Consider the following 26,110-nt stretch of genomic DNA (forward strand, 5'->3'; position numbering starts at 1 on the left):
GTCTCTTTAATTTTTCTGTAGGCAGTATCTCTCTTAATCCTAGTGAGATAAGCCTCTACATCCTTATATTTGTCCTCTGCCATCCCTGCTTAGCCATTTTGCACTTCCTGTCGATCTCATTTTTGAGATGTTTGTATTCCTTTTTTCCTGCTTCATTTACTGCATTTTTATATTTTCTCCTTTCATCAATTAAATTCAATATTTCTTCTGTTACCCAAGGATTTCTAATAGCCCTCGTCTTTTTACCTACTTGATCCTCTGCTGCCTTCACTACTTCATCCCTTAGAGCTATCCATTCTTCTTCTACTGTATTTCTTTCCCCCATTCCTGTCAATTGTTCCCTTATGCTCTCCCTGAAACTCTGTACAACCTCTGGTTCTTTCAGTTTATCCAGGTCCCATCTCCTTAAATTCCCAACTTTTTGCAGTTTCTTCAGTTTCAATCTGCAGTTCATAACCAATAGATTGTGGTCAGAATCCACATCTGCCCCTGGAAATGTCTTACAATTTAAAACCTGGTTCCTAAATCTCTGTCTTACCATTATATAATCTATCTGATACCTTTTAGTATCTCCAGGATTCTTCCAGGTATACAACCTTCTTTTATGATTCTTGAACCAAGTGTTAGCTATGATTAAGTTATGCTCTGTGCAAAATTCTACAAGGTGGCTTCCCCTTTCATTTCTTCCCCCCAATCCATATTCACCTACTATGTTTCCTTTTCTCCCTTTTCCTACTGACGAATTCCAGTCACCCATGACTATTAAATTTTCGTCTCCCTTTACTACCTGAATAATTTCTTTTATCTCGTCATACATTTCATCAATTTCTTCATCATCTGCAGAGCTAGTTGGCATACAAACTTGTACTACTGTAGTTGGCATGGGCTTTGTGTCTATCTTGGCCACAATAATGCGTTTACTATGCTGTTTGTAATAGCTAACCCGCACTCCTATTTTTTTATTCGTTATTAAACCTACTCCTGCATTACCCCTATTTGATTTTGTATTTATAACCCTGTAATCACCTGACCAAAAGTCTTGTTTCTCCTGCCACCGAACTTTACTAATTCCCATTATATCTAACTTTAACCTATCCATTTCCCTTTTTAAATTTTCTAACCTACCTGCCCGATTAAGGGATCTGACATTCCACGCTCCGATCCATAGAACGCCAGTTTTCTTTCTCCTGATAACGACGTCCTCTTGAGTAGTCCCCGCCCGGAGATCCGAATGGGGGACTATTTTACCTCCGGAATATTTTACCCAAGAGGACGCCATCGTCATTTAATCATACAGTAAAGCTGCATGTCCTCGGGAAAAATTACGGCTGTAGTTTCCCCTTGCTTTCAGCCGTTCGCAGTACCAGCACAGCAAGGCCGTTTTGGTTAATGTTACAAGGCCAGATCAGTCAATCATCCAGACTGTTGCCCCTGCAACTACTGAAAAGGCTGCTGCCCCTCTTCAGGAACCACATGTTTGTCTAGCCTCTCAACAGATACCCCTCTGTTGTGGTTGCACCTACGGTACAGCTATCTGTATCGCTGAGGCATGCAAGCCTCCCCACCAACGGCAAGGTCCATGGTTCATGGGGGGGAAGTAAAAGGTAAACATAGAAAAATTTTGTGGACGAAGTTCTGGAATTTTTTTGAACATAATACTGGACCTTTTATGCTGGTCATAGTCAGCTCAGGGGATGCTTCAGTGACAATACTATTCTGTAGGCTCCCATGTCTGCCCTCCCATTTTTAGTCATCTCGGGGAGGGGGCAAGGGGTGGATGCCTGTCGTCGTCATTGGGCAGAGAATATGTGAGCTCTTCGTCATCTTATCCAAATAAGGACAGCTAAAACACCACTCAGATCAATTGCAAATGCAACAGCCTTCTGGCACCACACTGATAATAGTGCCTCTCAAAACTGATCCCAACCACTATCCCTGTGACCATCAGCTCTGTTAAGAGACACACAGCCATTGATTTCAGCAAAGTCTAAACCATCAACTGTACCACCCGTAACTGTGCTACAAACATTCTCTACAACTCCCGTCAGAGGAACATGCATGTTTATGTATAGGGGAGCTGTTCTCTCTACCTGTTGAAGTGAACTGATAATTTTGAATCATTAATATAGAGGTCTTCTTGGACTTTGTACATGCTTGGAATACTCTTGGGTGTTGCTTTATGGATGGTGAACCTTACTTCTTGTGCTGATTTAGATATGGCTTTTGAATTTCTTGGATATCTTGATAGCTAAAAGAACCTTGCATTAGCTGGATGTTATATTAGTTGCAGTGTAACTGTAATCTACAAATTGATAATAAGCTAATTAATGGCAGTATCAGTACAAAAGTTGTATGTCGTATGTCAGTTGTGCTGCGATTACTATGCAGTGTTCTATGCCTCCAGTAGGAATGGTATCACCAAACAATAGCTGTCTTCAACATGACTACGTGGTTTTTGAACCTGTTGCCAGTTTGCATTCTCCTCACACCATTTCCTACATTATTTTTTTAGCTATACCCTCCCTCCTTCAAACACACACTCACATGCATGTAATTTTACTTTAAAGGTCAGAACTAGTCTACCTTCTGAGATTTTACTGTAGTAATATGCACGATTGAGAAAGCCAGTCAAATTACAATAGTTTTACTGCAGAAACCGCTACCACATCCAGTACATTGTTCTTGTACTTTCCCACGTTAGTTGCAGTTAGACAAACAGTGATCCACAAGTGGAGTGAAGTTCACATGAGACATTTTTGAATGAGAATGAGATCACTTTGCTTCAGGGTTCAATAGAAAGCAATTAGATCTTTTTGCGCAATGGTACTGGATGGCAGCTATCTGTGCTGCTCTTGATGTGTGACTGCCAGCGCTGTCTGTAGGTGCCACCTCCTGGAGATCATATTTAGTTGCAGTATGGCTGTGAGAACTGATTAAAAATCCGTGTGATAGGTCACTGCTTCTCTTCCTGCTGAGCTTAGATAGGTGGTAAGGTACCGATACAACTGATGTGATAACCATGGGTTACCACAGTTATGTGTGACTATGTGCTGCCTGTCATTCACCTGCTGGTGAATGGAAGTTTATTTTAATACTTTTTGTTGCTTCCACAGTTGAGTTTTTCCATTACTGTAATACTTTCATCCATTTTGTTTATCTTGGATCTTTGCTTTCCATGTAATCACTGAAGTAACTTTTTATTTTTAAATGTAACTTTAGTATCATACTGAAATACTTTTTTGCTCATACAGGTATGGCCTGCTGTCCAGCTTATAAACTTTTGCTTCGTTCCTGTGAACTTCCAGGTACCTGTCACACAAGTTGTGGGTGTTGGTTGGAACACTTACCTTTCCTGGAAGGCTCATCGACCACCACAAAAGCATGCTGTAGAGTGAGGTGATGGTTTTTTACACTTATCTCTGTATAGCTACATAAGTTTTGTATGATTGCTATAATGGTAATCATTGTCATCAATTTTATCTCAGTGTTCTTCTATTTCTCATTGGAAGCCATAATATCTATTGGGCTACTCTATTTTCATGCAGAGTATCACTACTAATTTATAGGTTGCTTGTAACAATTCACATTTTTTATCAATTTACCTCTTACAGTTTTCCGCTGTGTACTCATTGTTCTTTTGTTTTCTGCAAGCACACTTTCTGTTTCTTTTACTTTCCTCTTTTCAAGACTGTGTAATAAATGCTTTGCAGTGTAACATCAGTTGATCAGTTTTCCAACAGCAGCTGAATGGAATAAGTGAAAAATCAGCACATTTTCTAGATTGTAGGTGATCATATATCAACAAACTATGACTACATGTACATACATACTCTGTGAGTCACCATACAGCGCATGTGTAGGATACCTTGTACTACCGATAGTTATTCAGTTTCTTGTTTCAATAGCAAATGGTGGTAGGGGAAAAAGACTGTATTTATGCCTGTACAAGCCCTGATTTCTCTAGTCTTTCTGATCCTTACACAAGATGTATGTTGTTGACAGTAGGATCATTCAGCAGTCTTATCACAAATGTTGGTTCTCTAAACTTTCTCAACAATGTTTCACAAAGATCATGTCTTGTTGCCTGCAGGAATTCCCATTTGAGATCACAGAGCATTTCTGTAATACTCTTATGTTGATCGAACCTACTGGTAACAAATCTAGCAGCATGCCTCTAAATTTCTTCATTGTCCTCCTTGAATCTGATTTGGAGGGGATCCCATACACAACAGTACTCAAGAATGGGTCATTCATGTGTTCTCTCTGCAATCTCCTTTAGAGATGAGACACAGAATTTTTACAGTCAAGCAAAGTTAACCATTTGCCTTTCTACAACTGACTTTATGTGTTTGTTCCATTTTGTGTCACTTTAGAACAATATGAGTATATATTTAATCAATGTGGCTGTCTCAGGCAGCACTCCACTGATGCTGTATCCAATCATTGCAGGACTGTTTTTCCTATTCATCTGCATTAACTTAAATTTTGACACATTTAGAGCCAACTGCCATTCATCATACCAAATAGAAATTTTGTCTAACTCATCCAGTATCCTCCTATAGTCACTTAAAGACAATACTTTATCATACACTACATTATCACCAGCAAACACTCACAGATTGTTATTCACCCTTTCCATGAGATTGTTTATATATCGAGAAACAAGAGTACAACATATTGGGTTTTAATACTTAAAAAGTTTTCAAAGCAATCATATATCTGAGATCCTATCCCATATGCTCAGACCTTCATTAATATTTGACATGTAGCATTGTGTCAGTAGTTTTTTGGAAATCTAGGAATATGGAATCTGGCTGTTGCCCTTCATCCATGTTCCACAGGATTTTGTGTGAAAAAAGGGCAAGCTGAGTTTTGCACCACCAATACTTTTTATATCCATGTTGATTTGTGGACAGGAGCTATTTCTTCGCAAGGAAAGTTTTTATGGTTGAAATCAAGAATTCTGCAGCAGACCAGTGTCTAGGATATTGATACATAATTTTACACTTCTGTTCTTTTACCCTTCTTCGGTACAGGGTCACCTACGCAGTTTTGTGGCTAACTTGGACTTTGTGCTGAGCAGGAGATTTGTGATAAATGCAAGCTAAGTAAGGGGTCTTTTCTGGAGTTTACTTTCTGTAAAATGAACTGGGATTCCATTTGGACCTAGCAACTTATTTGTTTTCAACTCTTTCAGCTGCTGTTCAGTGCCAAGGGTGCCTATTTCTACAGGGTGAAAAGTATTTAAACCGACAAACTATGGGAGGTTGTAGGGGACATCAAAACAAATATTTTTTCCTAATGTCATTTTTTCCTATGAGGAGTATTTAAAACAGAAGAGGAAGATATCTCTGGCGCCAAATTGATTAAACCAACAATCACTTTTCCATTTTTTTATGACCAAGAGACAACACATTAACACAACCCAATTTCAGTTACAGTAGATTTTCAAAAATGCCTCCATTGACACGTAAACAAAGGTTACACCATCAGATCATGTTCTGTCTGACATGGGCATAAATCCCAGGAGTATCCTGAATTGTTCCTACTGCTTCTACTATTTGAGCAACTGGGTTCTCTTCTGATGCAACAGGAGTTGCGTAAACAAGGTTGCGCATCTCTCCCCACACAAAAAAGTCCAGATGGGACATATCTGGGGATTGAGCAGGCCATGGTACAGGACCACCTCTGCCAATCCACGTTTCTAGGAACCGTCGGTCCAGGGATTGACGCGCACGATGACTGAGATGTGCCGGCGCCCCGTCATGTTGGAACCACATGCGTTATCTTGTAGGGAGCGGGACGTCTTCCAGCAATTCTGGCAATCCTCTGGTGAGAAAATTGTAATAGTACCTGCCATTTAATGGCCTAGGTAGCAGATACGGCCCAGTTAAACAGTCCCCAACAACACCGACCCACACGTTAACGAAGAACCGCACTTGATGAGCGCTAGTAACTGTGGCATGTGGGTTATCATCACTCCAAACGTGCGAATTGTGCGTGTTGAAGACTCCATCACGCCTGAATGTTGATTCATCAGTAAACAACACAGAGGATGGAAATGTAGGATGCATTTCACACTGTTCCAAGTATCACTGCGAAAACTGTGCTCTGGGTGGATAATCAACTGGTTCCTGGTTGTGTACACACTGTAAGTGAAATGGGCGTAACATTTGCTCTCGAAGGACTGTTCTTACATTCAACTGATTCATCCCCATGTTACATGCAATTGCACAAGTGCTGATTGAAGGATCCCACTCTACATGCTGCAGGACAGCTTCCTCAAATTGCAGCGTTCTTAACGTGCAATGGCGTCCCTGTCCAGGTAATCTGCTAAATGACCCGGTCTCGCACAGATGTTGGTACACAGCAACAAAGGTTGTATGATGTGGGATACGGCAATGAGGATATTGTTGTTGATAAACCCGCTGTGCAGCTCGTCCGTTGTGGTGCACTACGTAGTATGCACCAACCATATCAGTGTACTCACTCCAGGAGTATCGCTCCATTAGTAAACAGAGACAATGCACTTCTACACTGGTGGACAGCAGTTGCCTACAACTGAAGAGCGTAATATGCCCTCTAACAACTGAAGATTGTAATATGGCCTCTAACAACTGAAGAGAGTAATACGGCCTCCACTAGTTTAAATAATCCTCATAGGAAAAAATGACATTAGGGTCAGTTTAAATACTTTTCACCCTGTATATTCTCCATACAGAAATTTGTACAGCTGCCAAACAGTGGCATATCTGTATGATCCCCTTGCATGACCGAGTTATTAAACATGTGATTTAAAACATCAGTTTTCCTGAAACTTCCTGGCAGTTTAAAACTGTGTGCCGGACCGAGACTCGAACTCGGGACCAGAAGAGCTTCTGTAAAGTTTGGAAGGTAAGAGACGAGGTACTGGCAGAAGTAAAACTGTGAGGACGGGGCGTGAGTCGTGCGTGGGTGGCTCAGTTGGTAGAGCACTTGCCCGCGAAAGGCAATAGGTTCCGAGTTCGAGTCTCAGTCTGGCACACAGTTTTAATCTGCCAGGAAGTTTCATATCAGCGCACACTCCGCTGTAGAGTGAAAATTTCATTCTAGATCAGTTTTCCTTTTGGTGTCTTCTACTGCCTCAGCAGATTGGTCTTTGAGTGACTTAGGGATTTTACTTAGGACCAGAATTTTCTATGATTCTGATAAGATCTTTTATCTTTTACTAACATTTGATGGTGGAAGCTATATGTTTCTTGCAGGATTTTTTTTTTTTTAAATATATAGACGCATGAATTTCTACAAACTTTTGCCTATTGACATTTATGCATTCTTTTTGAACCCAGAGTGCAACAATTTCTGTTTTCTCAGCGTTTTCCAAATTTTGTTATTACAGTATAGTGAATCTTTTTCTTCCTTAGCCTATTACGTGGCAAATACTTCTGGAGCTTAATTTACAAGCAGTTTAAGCTTTACACATAATTTGTCTACATCCATCATATTGTAACTACATCTACATCCATACTCCACTAGCCACCTGATGAATGATTAAATCCGTTGATTGTCTAATGGTAAATAGGACGCTACATTACATTACATTAATATTTGTTCCATAGAGCATGAATTTGACATTTTGTAATGATGTGGAACGTGTCAGTTAGCGTAAGTTTTCTTTATACAGTAATTTTTTTTTACTACTTCATAACTAAAAATTCATCTATTGAGTAGAGGAAGTTGTCATTCAGAAATTCTTTTAATTTTTTGAAATGCTGATTGGCTATCTGTCAGGCTTTTAATACTGTTTGGCAAATGACCAAACATGTTTTTGGTAGAATAATTTACCCCTTTCCGTGCCAAAGTCAGATGTAACCCAGAATAGTGAAGATCGCCCTTTCCTGTAGTGCTGTAGCTATGCACTTTGCTGTTTTTTAAATTGGGTTGGGGTACTGATAAGGAATTTCGTAAGTGGATCTGTGTATTGTGAAAGTACTGTGAATATCCCAAGTTCGTTAAATAAATATCTGCAAGGTGATGTTGGGTGCACTTCAGCTGTTATTCTGATTACTTGCTTTTGTGCAATGAAGACTTTTTCTCTTAATTATGAATTACCCCAAAATATGATGCCATATGAAAGCAGTGAATGCATATAGGCACAGAAGGCCAATTTATTGATACTTTTATCACCAAACTTTACAATAACCCTAACAGCATAAGTAGCTGAACCTACCATTTCAGCAGATCATGAGTGTGTTTCTTCCAATTCAGTTTCTCATCAATGCACACACCCAGAAATTTTGAATATTCTACCTTAGCAACAGACTTCTGTTCAAAGTCTAGCAATGGCTTAATGCCAGTTACTGCACAGAACTGCATATACCGTCTTTTCTAAAAATATAGTGAGAGACCATTTGCAGAGAACCACTTGATAATTTTCTGAAAGACATTATTTACAATTTCCTCAGCTAATTCTTGTTTGCTCGTTGTGATTACTAGACCTCAGATTTTAGATAAAAACCTGTTTTGCTCCTCATTAAATAAAGGCAATAAAAACTGCACATGAATTACGCCGATTTATGATTGAAAACTCTAGTTTTATAGCACTTGAAAATACCTAATTTCAGTTTAGTACCTAACTGTACCTAAATTTTAAAAATCCAATTAAATACAGTTTTTTGTGACTAACTTTCTCTCTTGGTCTTCCCTGCTAAGAATTATGCAAATATTTTATCAAAAGTTGCAATTTTATAGTACCTAAAATACCTCATTTCATGTTAGAACCTGACTGTACCTCATTTTTAAAAATCCTAAAAATACCTAATTTCATGTTAGAGCCTGACTGTATCTAATTTTTAAAAATCCAGTCAAATAAAATTTGTATGACTAAAACTACATGTCTGGTCTTCCTGGCTACATAGAAAACAGTAATTGAATGATAACAGGTTTGCATGCCTAAATGCCAATTGTGAGTCAGAAGATGGCAGCATATGCCAGGTTGTTCCAACCCTCCCTGCTCCGCAGAGCATTGTTGCTCACTGTGAACCGTCAAATGGGCTGGCAGGGCGTGAAGGAGCCTTGGGATCTGCCTATGGCGCCTAACCTGCCCTGTCGGAGCAGCCTGTTTAAAACACCTGCAATGTCTTCATTCAGTCGGTCAGTGTGCTGCTTGGATGTGGTGAAATATTTCACAGCGACAGTATATTTGTAGAAAGTCAAGCATGCTGAGAGTAGCCAGCTCCAAATCGTCTCTGATTCGTGAGTGGTCGCAAGAATTTCCTGATTTCTCTACAGACAGAAGAGTTATTCTCTGCAGCATGTGCAACAAAGATGTAAGTAAAATGTTAACCTTTTATCTGCTACGCCCACTCGGAGAACAGTGATGCCACTGCTTTTCCTGAGTTAACTTGGACCAGACACATGGGAATACAAAAATATTGTCTCTCAACCCTTGATGTAGGTTAATTTTGCTAAGTAGATCTTGTACGTAAAGACAAGATCAAAATGTGTCTAATTTGATTGTTGGAAAGTTAGATCCTGACACTCATTCTGTACCTCATCTCAGCTGCAGCGAGGAGCTAAAAAGACAAAACCAGGAAACAATTGCTCACTTTGTTAATAAAGTCCTCAAATTACTTTTCCCTAACAGTCTATATGAAAATAAAGTACCTGTAATCTACACGAAGCAGCCACATACATGACTGCTGCTGTTAAACTGTTGAAAGTATTTTACTCAGCCTCGCTCCATAACACATGTCTTGCCCATGCCATGAATCATGTAGCTGAAACAATGTGTCTCTAATTTCCACATGTAAATAAGCTAGACTCAACCATCAAAAAGGTTTTTATTAAAGCACCTGCAAGAATCCAGTTAATTCGAGAGGAACTTCCCAATGTACCACTTCCACCGGAACCCATACTTACTAGCTGGGGAACATGGCCAGAGGCCGTGTAATATTACAGCGGGCATTTGGAATACATTAAGAACATTGTTCTTAAATTGCGGGAGGAGGCAGTGAGCGTTATGTCAGCTAAAGATCTTCTAAAGGAACCAACAATTTCCAATGACATTGCATACAAAAATCTCCTTATGCATTTTTGGTCCCTATTATTAAAGCTCGGACTGTTCAGGGAAACCAGTCTGCACACAACTGTGATTGATAGAAGAGGTGAAAGAAAAAATCAACTTGATCCCAGGTTCTATTGGTATGAAAGTTAGTGAGAAACTGCTCCAGTCGCATGTGTTGACATGGAACGCTCATTCTCAGCATATAAGATGCTATTAACAGACAAGAGATGCATTTTCTCAACGGAAAATCTGGAGAAAGTGTTAGTTTTTTACTGTGACTGTAATTATGAACATGGAAAATAACATAATACGGATTTTTGTAAATTTATTATCATTCTACACAACAAAATGTCAGATTTTGGTTACCTATTTTCTGATTTTATAACCTATTTTTGTAAGTGATAGAACCTATATTAGATACCTAATATAAAATTTTTAGAACCTAAAAGTCTGAGGTCTAGTGATTACTATACTTGTATCATTAGCATAAAGAACTAGCTTTGCATCTTCATGAATATAAAGTAACAAGTCATATATATTAAGAACAATAAGGGACCCAAGACTGAATCTTGTGGGTCACCATTCTTGATACTTCTCCAGTTAGAGGACTCTGCTGATTTTTACAGACTACCTGAACTGTTAATTTCAACCTTCTGCATTCTTCCAGTTAAATATGAACTAAATCATTTGTCCACTGTCCCACTCACACCACAATACTTTAGTTTATCTTGAAGAATTTAGTGATTCACGCAGTCAAAAGCCTTTGAGATATCATTGAATATCCCATTGGGTCATGTTCAGTTATTCAGAGCATTTAATATTTGATCAGTGAAAGTGTGCATAGCATTTTCTGTTGAAAAGCCTTTCTGAGAACCAAATTGACATTTTGGTAGTACTTCATTTTTATAACTACGTGAAGCTACTCTTTAATGCATTACTGTTTCAAGAATTTTGGACAAAGCAGTTAGAAGTGAGACTGGGTGGTAGTTGTTATTATCAGACCTATCCCCTTTTTAATGCAATTGTTTAACAATAGTGTATTTCAGTCTAACCATACTTAAATTCCGTAGCTTCTTGTGGAAAGTTCATGAACTCAACAAGGTAGTTTTTAACACTGGTACATGCATGTACATCTAAATACAACATTGAAAAATACAGGATGGAATGTAACAAGCAAAATACAGGATGGAATGTAACAATATTATCAAAAGGAAAGTTGATGAAGGTTTCTCGGGTCTCCAGCTGGGTGGTAGCGTTGATATCTCGCGACGTTTCGGGAAGTGTCATACTATGCATCTTCTGGCGAAGATGGGTAGTATGACACTTCCCGAAACGTCGCGAGATATCAACGCTACCACACGGCTGGAGACCCGAGAAACCTTCATCAATAGTTTACGCTGGGAAAAGCCTACAGTCACATAAAAGGAAAGTTGCCACTCTCCATATAGTGGAGATGCAGAGTCGCAGATAGGCACAAAAAAAAGACTGTCACAAATAAAGCTTTCAGCTGGTAAGGCCTTTGTCAAAAATAGACAACAGACACACACCCACACACTCTCATGCAAATGCAACTTACACACACATGACTGCAGTTTCAGGCAACTGAAGCCACACTGTGAATGATGGGAGTGGCAACTGGGTGGGGGTAACGAGGTGGCTGGGGTGGGGAGGGGAAGGGGTAGTAGGGTACGGGTGGCGGACAGTGAAGTGCTGCTGGGGAGTGTGCAGGAGATGAAGTGGAGAGAGGGTAGGGCAGCTAAGTGCAGCCAGAAGGTTAGATGGAGGGCAGGGGAGTGGTGGGAAGGGCAGAGGTGGGTGAGAAAGAAGAGAAATAAAAAGACTGGGTGTGATGGTGGAATGAGGGCTGTGTAGTGCTGTAATGGGAACAGGGAAGGGGCTGGATGGGTGAGGACAATGACTAATGAAGGTAGATGCCAGGAGGATTACGGGAATGTAGGATACATTGCAGGGAAAGTTCCCACCTGCGCAGTTTAGAAAGGCTGCTGTTGGTGGGGAGCATCCACATGGCGCAGGCTGTGAAGCAGCCATTAAAATGAAGGATATCATGTTTGGCAGCATGCTCAGCAACAAAGTGATTCACTTGTTTCTTGGCCACAGTTTGTCGGTGGCCATTCATGTGGACAGACAGCTTGTTGGTTGTCATGCCCACATAGAATGCAGCACAGTGGTTGCAGCTTAGCTTGTAGATCACATGACTGGTTTCACAGGTAGCTCTGCCTTTGATGGGATATGTGATGTTTCTGGCAGGACTGCAGTAGGTGGTGGTGGGAGGATGTATGGGATAGGTCTTGCATGTGGGTCTATTACAGGGGTATGAGCCATGAGGTAAGGGGTTGGGAGCAATAGTTGGGTAGGGATGGATGAATACATTGTGTAGGATCAATGGACGGTGGAACACCACTGAGGGAGGGGTGGGAAGGATAGTGGACAGGACATTTCTCATTTCACGGCATGATGAGAAGTAGTTGAAACCCTGGCGGAGAATGTAATTCAATTGCTCCAGTCCTGGGTTTTACTGACTTTTGAGGGGAATGCTCCTCTCTGGCCAGATGGTGGGACTTTGGGGGGGGGGGGGAGATTGGAAAGATAAGACACGGGAGACTTCCTTTTGTGCAAAGTGCAAAGTTGGGAGGAGGCTTCAGTGAGTCCCTCGTTATACACTCCTGGAAATGGAAAAAAGAACACATTGACACCGGTGTGTCAGACCCACCATACTTGCTCCGGACACTGCGAGAGGGCTGTACAAGCAATGATCACACGCACGGCACAGCGGACACACCAGGAACCGCGGTGTTGGCCGTCGAATGGCGCTAGCTGCGCAGCATTTGTGCACCGCCGCCGTCAGTGTCAGCCAGTTTACCGTGGCATACGGAGCTCCATCGCAGTCTTTAACACTGGTAGCATGCCGCGACAGCGTGGACGTGAACCGTATGTGCAGTTGACAGACTTTGAGCGAGGGCGTATATTGGGCATGCGGGAGGCCGGGTGGACGTACCGCCGAATTGCTCAACACGTGGGGCGTGAGGTCTCCACAGTACATCGATGTTGTCGCCAGTGGTCGGCGGAAGGTGCACGTGCCCGTCGACCTGGGACCGGACCGCAGCGACGCACGGATGCACGCCAAGACCGTAGGATCCTACGCAGTGCCGTAGGGGACCGCACCGCCACTTCCCAGCAAATTAGGGACACTGTTGCTCCTGGGGTATTGGCGAGGACCATTTGCAACCGTCTCCATGAAGCTGGGCTACGGTCCCGCACACCGTTAGGCCGTCTTCCGCTCACGCCCCAACATCGTGCAGCCCGCCTCCAGTGGTGTCGCGACAGGCGTGAATGGAGGGACGAATGGAGACGTGTCGTCTTCAGCGATGAGAGTCGCTTCTGCCTTGGTGCCAATGATGGTCGTATGCGTGTTTGGCGCCGTGCAGGTGGGCGCCACAATCAGGACTGCATACGACCGAGGCACACAGGGCCAACACCCGGCATCATGGTGTGGGGAGCGATCTCCTACACTGGCCGTACACCACTGGTGATTGTCGAGGGGACACTGAATAGTGCACGGTACATCCAAACCGTCATTGAACCCATCATTCTACCATTCCTAGACCGGCAAGGGAACGTGCTGTTCCAACAGGACAATGCACGTCCGCATGTATCCCGTGCCACCCAACGTGCTCTAGAAGGTGTAAGTCAACTACCCTGGCCAGCAAGATCTCCGGATCTGTCCCCCATTGAGCATGTTTGGGACTGGATGAAGCGTCGTCTCACGCGGTCTGCACGTCCAGCACGAACGCTGGTCCAACTGAGGCGCCAGGTGGAAATGGCATGGCAAGCCGTTCCACAGGACTACATCCAGCATCTCTACGATCGTCTCCATGGGAGAATAGCAGCCTGCATTGCTGCGAAAGGTGGATATACACTGTACTAGTGCTGACATTGTGCATGCTCTGTTGCCTGTATCTATGTGCCTGTGGTTCTGTCAGTGTGATCATGTGATGTATCTGACCCCAGGAATGTGTCAATAAAGTTTCCCCTTCCTGGGACAATGAATTCACGGTGTTCTTATTTCAATTTCCAGGAGTGTATATCAAGAGGGACAACTCATCACTGCATATTTGACCACCATGGGGGGGGCTAGGCTTTGTGGCTTCTTGGTATGGATCTGGTGGCAGCTGTCAAAATGGAGGTGTTGCTGGTGGTTAGTAGGTTTGATATGGGTGGAGGTACTGATGTAGCCATCAACATTTAAGAATGTGGCTTGTGGGGTTGAGTAGGACCAGGCGAAGCAAATGGCGGAGAAGTTATTGACGTTCTGGAGGAATGTGGATAGGGTGTCCTGGAGGAATGTGGATAGGGTGTCCTCACCCTTAATCCAGATTACAAAGATGTCATCAATGAATCTGAACCAGTTTAGGGGTTTGGGATTCTGGGTGTTAAGGAATGATTCCTCTAGATGGCCCATGAATAGGTAGGCATAGGATAGTGACATGCAGGTGCCCATAGCCGTACCCCAGATTTGTTTCTGGGTAATGCCTTCAAAGGAGAAGTAATTATGGATGAGGATATAGTTACTCATGGTGACCAGGAAGGAGGTTGTTGGTCTGGAATCCATCGGGCATTGGAAAAGGTAGTGTTAAATAGCAGTAAGGCCATGGGAATTAGGGCTGCTAGCATAAAGGATGGTGGCATCAATAGTGACCAGCAGGGCACTATGTCGTAAAGGGACAGGAACAGTGGATATTTGATGGAGGAAATGGTTGGTAGAGTAGGTTCTCAGTAACAAGTTGAAGGTGTCGGTCTAGGAGAGCAGAGATTCTTTCAGTGGGAGCACAGTAACCAGCCACAATGGGGTGTCCTGGGTGGTTGGAAGCTTGTAGAAGGCAGGAGTGCAGGGAGTAGGGAGTGGTAGGTGTGAGCAGAGAGATGGACCTCGAGGAGAGGTTCTGGGATGAACCCAAGGATTTTGGGAGAGACTGGAGATTCTGCTGGGTTTCTGGAATGGTGTCACTGTGGCAAGCTTTGTAGGTGGATGTATCTGACAGCTGGTGGAATCCTTCTGCTAGATAATCTTTGTAATTCAAAATTACAGTGGTGGAGTCTTTGTACGCAGGAAGGATTATAAGACCGGGGTCAGTTATTAGATGGTGGATTGAGGTTCTTTCTGCAGGTGTAATATTAGTTTGCATGTTGAGGGATTTGGGGAATGTTGGTGAGGCAAGGTTCAAAGTTAAGAATTTCTGGAAAATTAACAGGGGGTGATTTAGAGGTATTTTGGTGGATCACAGTTGGATGGAGGTGTGAACTGAATTACGCAGGTTTCAACATTGGTCTTTGGTTGGGTCTGATTGGTAGGGTTGGTGGCAAAAAAGGTTTTCCTATCTAGGAACTGGGAGAAGGAGAGAAGGTCGCTAATGAGTCCTGCATGATTGAATTTGGGAGTGGGGCTAAAGGTGAGGACTTTGGAAAGGACTGCTATTTCTGTACGGCTAAGGCTTCTGGAGGAATGGTTCATGGCTGTGTTTCGGGTCTGTTTAGGTTCTGGATTCTTTGTGGTGATGGGAGGGAGTTTTGGAGGTTGGGGTAAATGTAGTAGGTCTGCGAGGCAAGGTTTGTCAGCTATGAGGGGACAAGGGGGAGATTTGGAGGTTGTTGTAGGGGTGGTGGACAGTGGTACTCCAAGGTGGGAGTAGGAAGCGAACACAGCGGAGAGCTTTTTGAGGTGGTGGTGTGCATGTTGCTCTAGTTTCTGGAGGGAAAGAGTTTCAGTGCATGTTATGGGTTCCAGGGATTTGGGATTGCATAGCAGGAGAATTTTGCGGATGGAGAGAAGGTATTGCAAGGTGGTGTGGGCTTGGTTGATTTGATTTTGCAGGACTATGTTGGTGAGGACTAAGGATTGGCTGAATCTGAACAGGTGGAGGTAATTGTGAAATGGCAGCTGAAGATGGGTAATTTGATGATAAGGCTATTTGTGGGGATTCCATTTTCCAAGCAGCAGTGCAGGAGCAATATGTGGGACTGGGTTCTGGCTAGAGGTAAAGAAACTTTCAGCATCTCCGCTATATGATGAGTGGCAACTTACCTTTTCATAATACTGGATTTTCTATTGTTGATTTTTGCCTAACACAGTGCTGTTACTATTTTCTAATGCATCATTATAGTCAATGTCTGTCCCTCTTTCTCTTCTTTCCTGTGTTTCTCTTGTCGCCCTACAAACTGCACTGCATGCTCTACTTATGTGCCACACTGTATCAACTGGTCCAGCCACACACTACGGACGGCTGTAAGACCACACTGATTATTGGTGCAGCATCTTATGTCCCACATTACTCCCACCAATATATAATTAATCCAATACCTTAAAATTGATCACTCTCCCTTTGTCACTGTCCCGTATTTCCGCGTGTTATTTCCTGCACCTTTCTGGTGGCGCATGATGTATCTCATCCTACAAACCCCTCCCCAGCCCCACTCTTTCTCTGTTCTAACCCAGTTTGCACCCATTAATTTCACCTCATCCAGTCACATCTACTGCCCCCTTCTTCATACTTATCCACTCTCAGACCTGCTACCCACAGTAAAATATATATGTATTATTTTTCATTCTTTCCTTGGACTCTTTGTGACTTCACACCAATTTTTGTTAATTTTCGCCTTTCAGTATCGTTGACCCCCTCAGATTTCATCTTGTTTCCCCCTTTCACATCCATTTCATCCTTATTGTGATTTTTCACTCGTATTTGGGTGTATTTTTATGAAATTTTTTTGGACATAATTCTACTTTATTTATGTAATTGTTTGCATTTTTCCCGCCACCATGGATCTTTGCTCCTTCCATCTACATCAATACAGAAAAGTTTCCTTAACCATAGCTGTAACCCAGTCCCACATACAGTTCCTGTGTTGTTACTTGGCTCATGGAATCCCCCCAAGTGGCCTTATTGTCAAATTACCCATCTCTGGCTGCCATCCTTCCTTTCACAATGACCTCCACCTGTTCAGATTCTGCCAGTCCGTAGCCCACACCAACATAGTCCTGCAAAATCAAATCAAAGAAGCCCACACCACCTTGCAGTACTTTCTCTCCATCTGCAAAATTCTCCTGCTATGCAATCCCAAATCCCTGGAACCCATAACGTGCACTGAAACTCTTTTCCTCCAGGAACTAGAGCAACATGCACAACACCACCTCAAAAAGTTCTTCATTGTGTTCACTTTCTACTCCCACCTTGGAGTACCACTGTCCACCACCTCTACAACCACCTCCAAATCTCCCCAACGTCCTCTCATAGCTGACAAACCTTGTCTCGCATACCTGCTACATTTACTCCAAAACTCCCTCCCACCATCACAAAGAATCCAGAACCTAATCAGACCTGAAACACAGCCATGAACCATTCCTCCAGAAGCCTTAGCCCCACAGAAATATCAGTCCTTTCCAAAGTCCTCATCTTCAGCCCCACTCCCAAATTCATGCATGACTCGTTAAAGGCCTTCTATCCTTCTCCTGGTCGCTACAGAGGAAAAACTTTTTTGCCACCAACCATACCAATCAGACCTAACCAAAGACCAATGTTGAACCCTGCCTACCTCAGTTCACACCTCCACCCAAATGCCTCTAAATCACCCCCTGTTAATTTTTATATCCCTGCATTTTACATTTTCCCACTTTTGTGTTAATTTTTGTTGGTCACAACAGAAGTACTATCTCTCATGCAGTGCTTTGCCATAATTAATGATTGTATGTTACAACATTTCCCACATTTTAAGTTTTCTTTGACGTTACCGTGACCTTGATTTTCATACAGATTTCTGCAAAAAGTGCATCATACTTCTGCTCAAAGTCAGCCTTGAAAAGAATGCAGACTATACTCAAAGTTATTAATCATGTAACATGGCATTAATGCAATAAGCAATATTTTAATTGTAAGAATGTTAGGTCATGTCCACCTGCACTTTAGGTTTGCAGTGTTTGGAAGGGTGGGAAAATATGCTGAGCCAATGCTTTATTGATAATCACTGTCTGTTGATTTTGACGTTAGTATCAAGCTTCCTTCTGCTCATTGCATTGTATTGCAACAGTTTTAATTTAATTTCACAGTCATTTATGCAAAAATACACCATTTTTATAGATGGCCATCTCTATAGTGGGCTTTCACGAATTATCAACACTTCTGTGTGAAGTATGCTAATCCGTACTCGGCGTGCAGTCTTAGGGTGGTATGACTTGATGTTAGATGTAAACATTCCTCCTCAAGATGCTCCATAACATGACAACAGTTTCCACCCTCCTCTTCACCCAGGATGTTCTTCAAATGAGTGACCTCCTTGTTGGAAACAAACTGTAGATTTTATGCCTATTGTTCCCTGTTTACAAAGACTGCCAACTTTAATGTTTTGACCAATATTGTGTTACATGTTTTATTTATCATAATTTTTTAATGATTATCAATAATAAGTCTCATAATATAACACAAGTATCTTTTTAATGTGGTTTCATGAAAGACCTTTGCATCCGTGTTTTATTTTCACCATTAGACATGATCAGGACAAAGAGAGAAGAACATGTGCACATTTGTGTGTGTTGGCACTAAGCCACTGCCCTCATGATAGTCACAAAGGCAGTGGCTGAGTGCTGACACACACAAATTTGCCTGCACTTTTCCCACTTCATTCTGATCGTGTCCAATGGTGTAAATGAAACACAAAAGCAAAAGTCTTTTGTGAAACCTCATTAAAAAGATATTTGTGTTCTGATGTGAGACTTATTGTTGATAATCATTAAAAAATTATGGTAAATGAAACTTGCAACACAGTATTGGTTAAAGCACTTAAGATGGCAGCCTTTGTAAACAAAGAACAGTAGGTGCGAAATCTGCAGCTTGTTGTGTTTCCTATCCTTCCCTATATTTACACTTTCTTGAATTTTACATTTTTTAGGTCATTCTGCTCAGAAATGTTAAAATGGATTGTTACTGTATATCTAAATTTACAGCCATACTCTGCAAACCACTGTGAAGTGCATGGAAGAGGGCATCTCCTGTTGTACCAGTTATTAGGGATGCTTCCTGTTCCTTTTGCATAGGGAGAATGGGAAGAATGACTGATTAAATGCATCTATATCTGCTGTAATTAATCTAATCTTGTCCTTGCAATGCCTACAGGAGTGGTCTGTAGGGGGTTTCAGTTTATTCCTAGATTCACTGTTTAAAGCAGATTCTTGGAACTTGGCATAAGTAGGCTTCTTGGAATAGTTTGTCTATCTTCAAATGTCCGCCAGTTGAGTTTTTTCGGTATCTCTGTGGAACTCTTCAGAGGGTCAAACAAACCTGTGACCCTTCATGCAGCTCTTCTTTGTATGTATTCAATATTCGTAGTTAGTCCTATTTAGTATCTGCTCAACGCTCTTGAGCAACATTCTAGGATGGGTAGCATGAGTGATTTGTAAGCAGTTTCCTTTGTAGACTGATTGCATTTCCTAGTATACTATCAATAAACCAAAGCAGGCCACTTGCTTTACCTATAACCGAAATACGTGATCATTCCATTTCATATCCATATCAAGTATTCCACCCAAGTATTTGTTTGAGTTGAAAGATTATATTTGTGGTTCATTAACATTGTAATCATAGGGTACTATGTTTGATCAACAGTTGCAAAGAAGATAGACAGCTAGGCACTGTAAAGATGACATGTTGAGTTGCAGAAAGACACAATGAAAAGACTGATGCTCACTGAGCTTTCAGCCAAAGCCTTCTTCATTAAAGAAAGGAAAATACTCATACACAATCAAGCACACTTCATGCCATAGCAGCTGAAGTGTTCATGTGTGCATGAGGTGTGCCTGCTTGTGTCCAGCTCCAGCTGTCACCTGTGTTACATCTCCAAATCAGCAAGTTACATATTTATCTTTTCCTGTGTTTTCTTACAGGGTGACAATTATTGAATTATACAAAATAAAAGCATTGTAACTTCGGAACGATTTGTGTTAGGACATTCAAACTGCATGGTTGGCCATGGAGTATGATGGGAATTGGTATGCTCATGTGCATGTGCCTTGTTGTTGTTAGCCATTTTCATTGGATAGGTTTTGTCAATAAGCAAAACTGGTGCATTTGGAACCTGAGAATACACATTTAGTGATCGAGAAGTCTCTTTACTCTCAACCAGTGACTGTGTGGTGCAATGTTCAGTCATGGAATAATTGGTGCAATATCCCGTGATGGCATGGTGTCTACCAAATGGCACGTGAAGGTCTTGGAAGATGATTTCATCCCCATTATCCAAAGTTACACTGATTTTGGCAAGATGTGGTTCATACAAGACAGGGCTTGACCCCATTGAAGCAGGAGAGTGTTTGATGTCCTGGAGGAGCACTTTGGGGACCACATTCTGGCTCTGGGGTACCCAGAGGCCACTGGCATGGGCCTCGACTGGCCACCACATTCTCTGGATCTGAACACATGTGACTCCTTTTTGTGGGGCTATGTTAAAGACAAGGTGCACAGCAATAATCCCAAAACCATTTCTGTACTGAAAACAGCCATTCAGCAGGTCATTGAGAGCATCGATGGTCTCACATTTCAGCAGGTCATGCAGAATTTTGCTATTAGTCTTTGTCACATTGTCACCAAGGATGACAGGCATAACAAAAATGTCATAACCTAAATCCGAATACCTGTAGTGACGTTTTCATGTCAAATAAAGCATGTACATGCAGTACTTTGTAACTACTTTATGTTGTTTTCATATAGTTGCAAATTGTAACCCTGTAATACTATATATTGCTTAAATTTCATGCAGTTTTTTTGTATTTAAGAATTTTAATCTCATGTTTTATAAATGAAATTCAGGCAGTCAGTAGCTCAGTTGTTGATTCTTCTGAAGAATCAGCCACAATGTTCATTATGATGCCAGCGTCTATTGGTGACACGTCAAGAAGGTAACAAGTTACATATCTAGGTACCTCTCAACTTTTATAGTTTACTTCTTCAGTTATTCTTGATAGGATGAGTAGGACGTGCATGTGCCATGTGCAGACACAAGAAGAGCTGGCAACAGTTTGTGAATTGTTGACTGTGGTTTCGGCTATAGTCAGCCATTTTCAGGCTGCTGCTTCAGGGTGTACCATTGGTGGAAGCTGTGGTGCATCACATGGGACACCTCAGGTGTTGCATATTTCATCAATGGGTTCTGCTGCTGAGCCACCTCCTAGTGTACCCAATGTGATGATATGCACTCCTTACAGGATGAGCACAGGATCTAATGTGTTTGCATTGCTCGAGGTGGAGGGACAGTGTGGAGGCTTGGCATCTGGCCTTGCCTATTTACTCTGTGAGTGAACAGATGGCCATTCCTTCAGCAGGGTTTGAGTAGGCACACATGGGCAGGGGCTTGCTAGTTATTGGAGTACCAACATTAGGAATATTATGGAGCCTGTTAGAAAGATAGCATTCAGGGCTGGAAAGAAAGCCAGTGTGTACTTGGTATGTCTGATGGGGGCCTCATCTGAGATGTGGAGGTGACCTTGCCTGCATCTGTCAAGGAGTATGGAGGGTGCAGTCGACTACAAGTTGTGGCTCACATTGGCACCAGTGACACTTGTCACATGGGTTCTGAGCCCATTCTCAGTTCATACAGGCAGCTGACAGAGGTGTTGAAGGCTGCTGGTCCCATGTACATTGTTCAAGCAGGGCTTGCAATTGGCAGCATTGTTCCCAGAGTTCATGAGGGTCCTCTGATTTGGAGTCAAGTGGAGTATGTCAGCCAAAGGTTTTGTTGTCTCTGTTATAGTCTTGGCTGCAGATTTTTAGACCTGCGTTATCAGGTTGGGAACTGTGGAACTCTCTTGATAGGTCCGGTGTTAACTACACAAAGGATAGCAGAGTACTTGTGGAGTGCATGTGTCTTTCTTTTGCTGTTTTTTAATCCGAACTAATTGAGACCGGACCTTGTTCGGAGATTACAGATTTGTTCGGACCAGCCGGAATTACAGTGATGAGTTTCTAGAATGAAGTATACCAAGCAGATAAGTAGGTACACCATGGTAACAAATGAGAACAAGTGTGGGAACAATGGCACACTCTCATTCCCTGCCCTTGTTGTTGTGCATTGTTGAGACCTTTGCAGTGTCTCAGGTCAGTGCACTACCAGTTGGCTCACAAAGTGCTTGGTTATGTTAGTTATCGATCGCTGGCATGCGTAACAGTTGTATTGTATTCATTCAGGTGTAGTGGTGTACGTATTTTCATCACGAGTAAACAGAAACATACAATGTTAACTCTCAAAGAAAAACTGAATGCTTTGAAGCAGATCGACAATGGTGAGAATGTATCTAAACTGGCGATGGAACTGGGTGTTGTTAAAGCAACCATTTGCGATTAGACGAAGAACCAAGTGAAGCTTGAACAGTCCTGCACAACATATCTGACAAAAAACACTCAAAATTCAGCAGACTTTGAAACAGTTCCAGTATAATGAAGTGGATGAAGGTTTTTTACCTTTGGTTTACACAGGAAAGAGAAAGGGGAACTCCTTTGAGTGGAGTACTGGTTCAGGAGAAGGCTGTTTACCTGAACTAGTTAATGAATGGTGATGAGTTCTTTTGTGCGAATGTGGGTTGGTTGGACAGATTCAAAGAACGTCATGGAATCTGTCAGCTAACAATTACTGGAGAGAAGCTTTCTTCTGACTGTGATGCAATGAAGGAATACTTGGGTGAGTTTGAAAAAATAAGAGTAGTTGTTGTTTTCGTCTTCAGTCCTGAGGCTGGTTTGATGCAGCTCTCCATGCTTCTCCATCCTGTGCAAGCTTCTTCATCTCCCAGTACTTACTGCAACCTACACCCTTCTGAATCTGCTTAGTGTATTCATCTCTTTGTTATAACCTTTAATCACCAATAATTGCGTGGATATTCAAACACACTCACTTAGAAACAATAGCTGGTTACATGATAACAACTCAGTATCTCTCATTCGACTGCCATGCCATGACATTTGGCCGGCGCCGTTCGTAGCTAGGTGGCGCTCCCGCGCTCAGCCGAGTTGCGGAGCGCCTCTATTGCCGTTTGCGCGTACTGTCGTGGTGGCACTGTTAAATGTCGTGGCACTGTCACAACACTTTTCCCCCCTTGAAAAAAAAAAAAAACACTCACTTCCTTGGAGACATGAACAGTGCCTCCATGGCCTCTTGTGAGGCCCCGAGAAGATCCCGCGGAGAGACACGAGAGTATGGTCGAAAATGTCCAGGACAGAAGCTCGTGCGTGGAACGTGCCTCCTGGACGAGATGATGGGTGAAAACTCCGGAGCAGCATCCATAGGTGTCGTGGACCTGGGGGTGTGCTCCAGCGAGATGGGTCCCGAAGAAGGCGGCGCCGCAACTGGGGCCGGTTCCAGCGTACTCGGAAACAGTAGCGACGTCGGCTGCATCAACACGTACGGTAGATCGGCAGCAGCGACAGGACTGGCTTCTCGGGCTGGTGGAGGTGAAGGAAGGGGCAGTGGCACCGGCGAGGCCACCACTCGTGGGCACATCTGGTTGTAATGGCGAACAACCATGCCATCGTCCATACGTATTTCACAAAGCCGGTGGCCACGAAGAGCCCTGACCACTCCTGGAATCCATTTAGGGCGAGATCCATAGCCTCGTGCCCACACGTCGGCGCCCACCGAGTATTTTCCCGTACTAGGGGACACAGCACAAGGCCTGACAGGGTGAAGGAGGAGCAGTAGAGTGCGCGGTTGGTGGCCATGCAAGAGTTCAGCAGGGCTGTGATCACCCAGAGACGTGAAGCGATAAGAACTCAGAAATTGCAGCAGAGCGTCATCTGTGGAAAAATCACTAAGGAATTTTTTCATCTGGCTTTTGAAAGTGCGGACAAGGCGCTCGACCTCCCCATTCGATTGCGGATGGAAGGGCGATGCTGTAACATGATGAATCCCTTATCCAGTACAAAAATCACAGAAGGCCTGCGAAGAGAACTGAGGGCCATTGTCCGTGACGATCGTGGATGGAAGACCTTCTAGTCCAAAGATTTTGGACAAAGCCAGCGTCGTCACCGCAGTGGTGGGCGACAGACATCGAACAACAAACGGAAACTTCGAGAAGGCGTCAATTAACAGTAGCCAATAAGTACTGAGGAAGGGCATGGCAAAGTCAGTGTGCACCCGTTCCCATGGCTGCGCCGGATCAGGCCATGGAGAGGGCATTGTACGAGGTGCAGCCAGTTGTTGAGCACACTGACCACACGCAGCAACCATGTGGGCGATGTCCGAATCAATACCGGGCCAATTAACGTGCCTGCGGGCCAGGTACTTAGTCCGAGAAATCCCCCAATGGCCCTCATGCAACAGTTTGAGAACATCTTTGCGAAGAGGGGCTGGCACCATGACCCATGGAGATGTGCCGTCCGTGCCCAGAAGAACAACACCATCACGAACAGACAGACGAAGGCGCAAGGCATGGTAGTTGCAAAGGGGATCCGATGCCCGGCCCTGGGTCCTGTCCGGCCAACCCCGTTGAACAAAACCGATCATCTGACGCAGGACCGGGTCCCGCGCAGTAGCCGCCGCAACCTGCGAACCTGTAAGTGGAAAACCCTCAACCGCACGACGTTCTTCCTCATCAATGTGGAAACAGAGTAGTTCATCACGATCGAAAACCAGGTCGGGGCCCATCGGCAATCGCGACAATGCGTCAGCATTGGCGTGCTGGGCCGTGGGGCGATAGTGAATCTCATAGTGAAAATGAGACAAGTATAAGGCCCAACGTTGCAGGCGGTGAGCTGCCTTATCCGGAAGCGACGCCGATGGGCTGAACAGAGAGACCAGCGGCTTGTGGTCGGGGATGAGGTGAAACTTAGAACCATACAAAAAAACGCTGAACTTTTTTAGAACATAAATGATAGCGAGCGCCTCCTTTTCGATTTGAGAGTAACGCCGTTGGGCATCGTTGAGGGTCTTGGAAGCATAGGCGATGGGTCGTTCCGACCCATCCTCATACCGATGGGCGAGAGCAGCCCCTAGGCCATACTGTGACGTGTCAGTCGCCAGAACCAAGTGCTGACCTGGACGGAATGTGGCAAGACAAGGCGCTGACTGCAAATGAGCCTTCAGGTGGACAAAAGACTGCTCACCCTCGTCGGACCAACAGAAAGGGACGTTTTTTCATAACAGCTGATGCAGACGATGAGCTACCGCCGCAGCGGATGGAATGAATTTGTGATAATAAGCAATCTTGCCGAGAAACGTCTGAAGTTCTTTGACCGTAGACGGCCGGGGTAGAGCGTTAATGGCCGCAACGTGCTGACGTAGAGGACGTATACCCTCATGGGACAAGTGGAAACCAAGATACACAATGGAGGGTTGGAAGAACTGTGACTTGTCCAGATTGCACTTCAACCCAGCAGAATGCAAAACCCGAAACAGTGAACACAAGTTGCGAATGTGCTTCTCAGTGGAGGCCCCCGTGACAACAATGTCATCCAGATAGTTTATGCAGCTGGGAACGGAAGCCGTGAGCTGTTCCAAAAACCACTGAAAAATGGCCGGCGCACTAGCGACGCCAAATGGTAACCGCTGGTACTGATACAACCCACAAGGAGTGTTGATGACGAGAAATTCCTTGGAAGAAGCATCCAACGGCAACTGATGGTACGCCTCCGATAAGTCAAGTTTAGAAAAGAAATGGCCTCCAGCGAGCGTGGTAAATAACTCCTCAGGACGGGGGAGAGGATAAGTGTCAATGAGGCTCTGAGCGTTGACAGTGGCTTTAAAATCACCACACAATCGCAGACTCCCGTTTGGTTTAGAAACCACCACAATTGGCGATGCCCATTCGCTGGAGGTAACTGGAAGGAGAATCCCTGAAGCTGTTAACCTGTCTATCTCAGCCTTGACAGGTGGACGCAACGCCACCGGAATAGGGCGTGCCCGGAAAAACTTAGGGCGAGCTGTAGATTTAAGAGTAATGTGGGCTTTCAAAATCCTTGGCATGACGCAGACCAGCAGAGAACACGGACGAAAATTCAGAACAAACCCAATTAGTGC

At 43.5% G+C, this 26,110-nt stretch overlaps 1 protein-coding gene across 11 annotated transcripts in view; it reads left to right on the forward strand.

Annotated features, from left to right (window-relative positions):
* LOC126235858 (protein Mpv17-like) overlaps nt 1–26,110 on the forward strand; it is a 294,748-nt gene that overhangs the window by 255,649 nt on the left and 12,989 nt on the right. For 2 of the 11 annotated variants that reach the window (XM_049944738.1, XM_049944739.1), the window contains exon 5: nt 3,252–3,396. The exons of 8 other annotated variants lie outside the window; for them this stretch is intronic. In XM_049944738.1, the coding sequence (XP_049800695.1) occupies nt 3,252–3,395 (144 nt within the window). In that variant the 3' untranslated portion in view covers nt 3,396. Of the gene's footprint in view, nt 1–3,251; nt 3,403–26,110 lie in introns of all 11 variants that reach the window. One more of the 11 variants, XM_049944740.1, reaches the window with a different exon arrangement.

This window comes from Schistocerca nitens, chromosome 2, assembly GCF_023898315.1.
Source record: "Schistocerca nitens isolate TAMUIC-IGC-003100 chromosome 2, iqSchNite1.1, whole genome shotgun sequence".
NCBI classification, from domain to species: Eukaryota; Metazoa; Arthropoda; class Insecta; order Orthoptera; family Acrididae; genus Schistocerca; species Schistocerca nitens.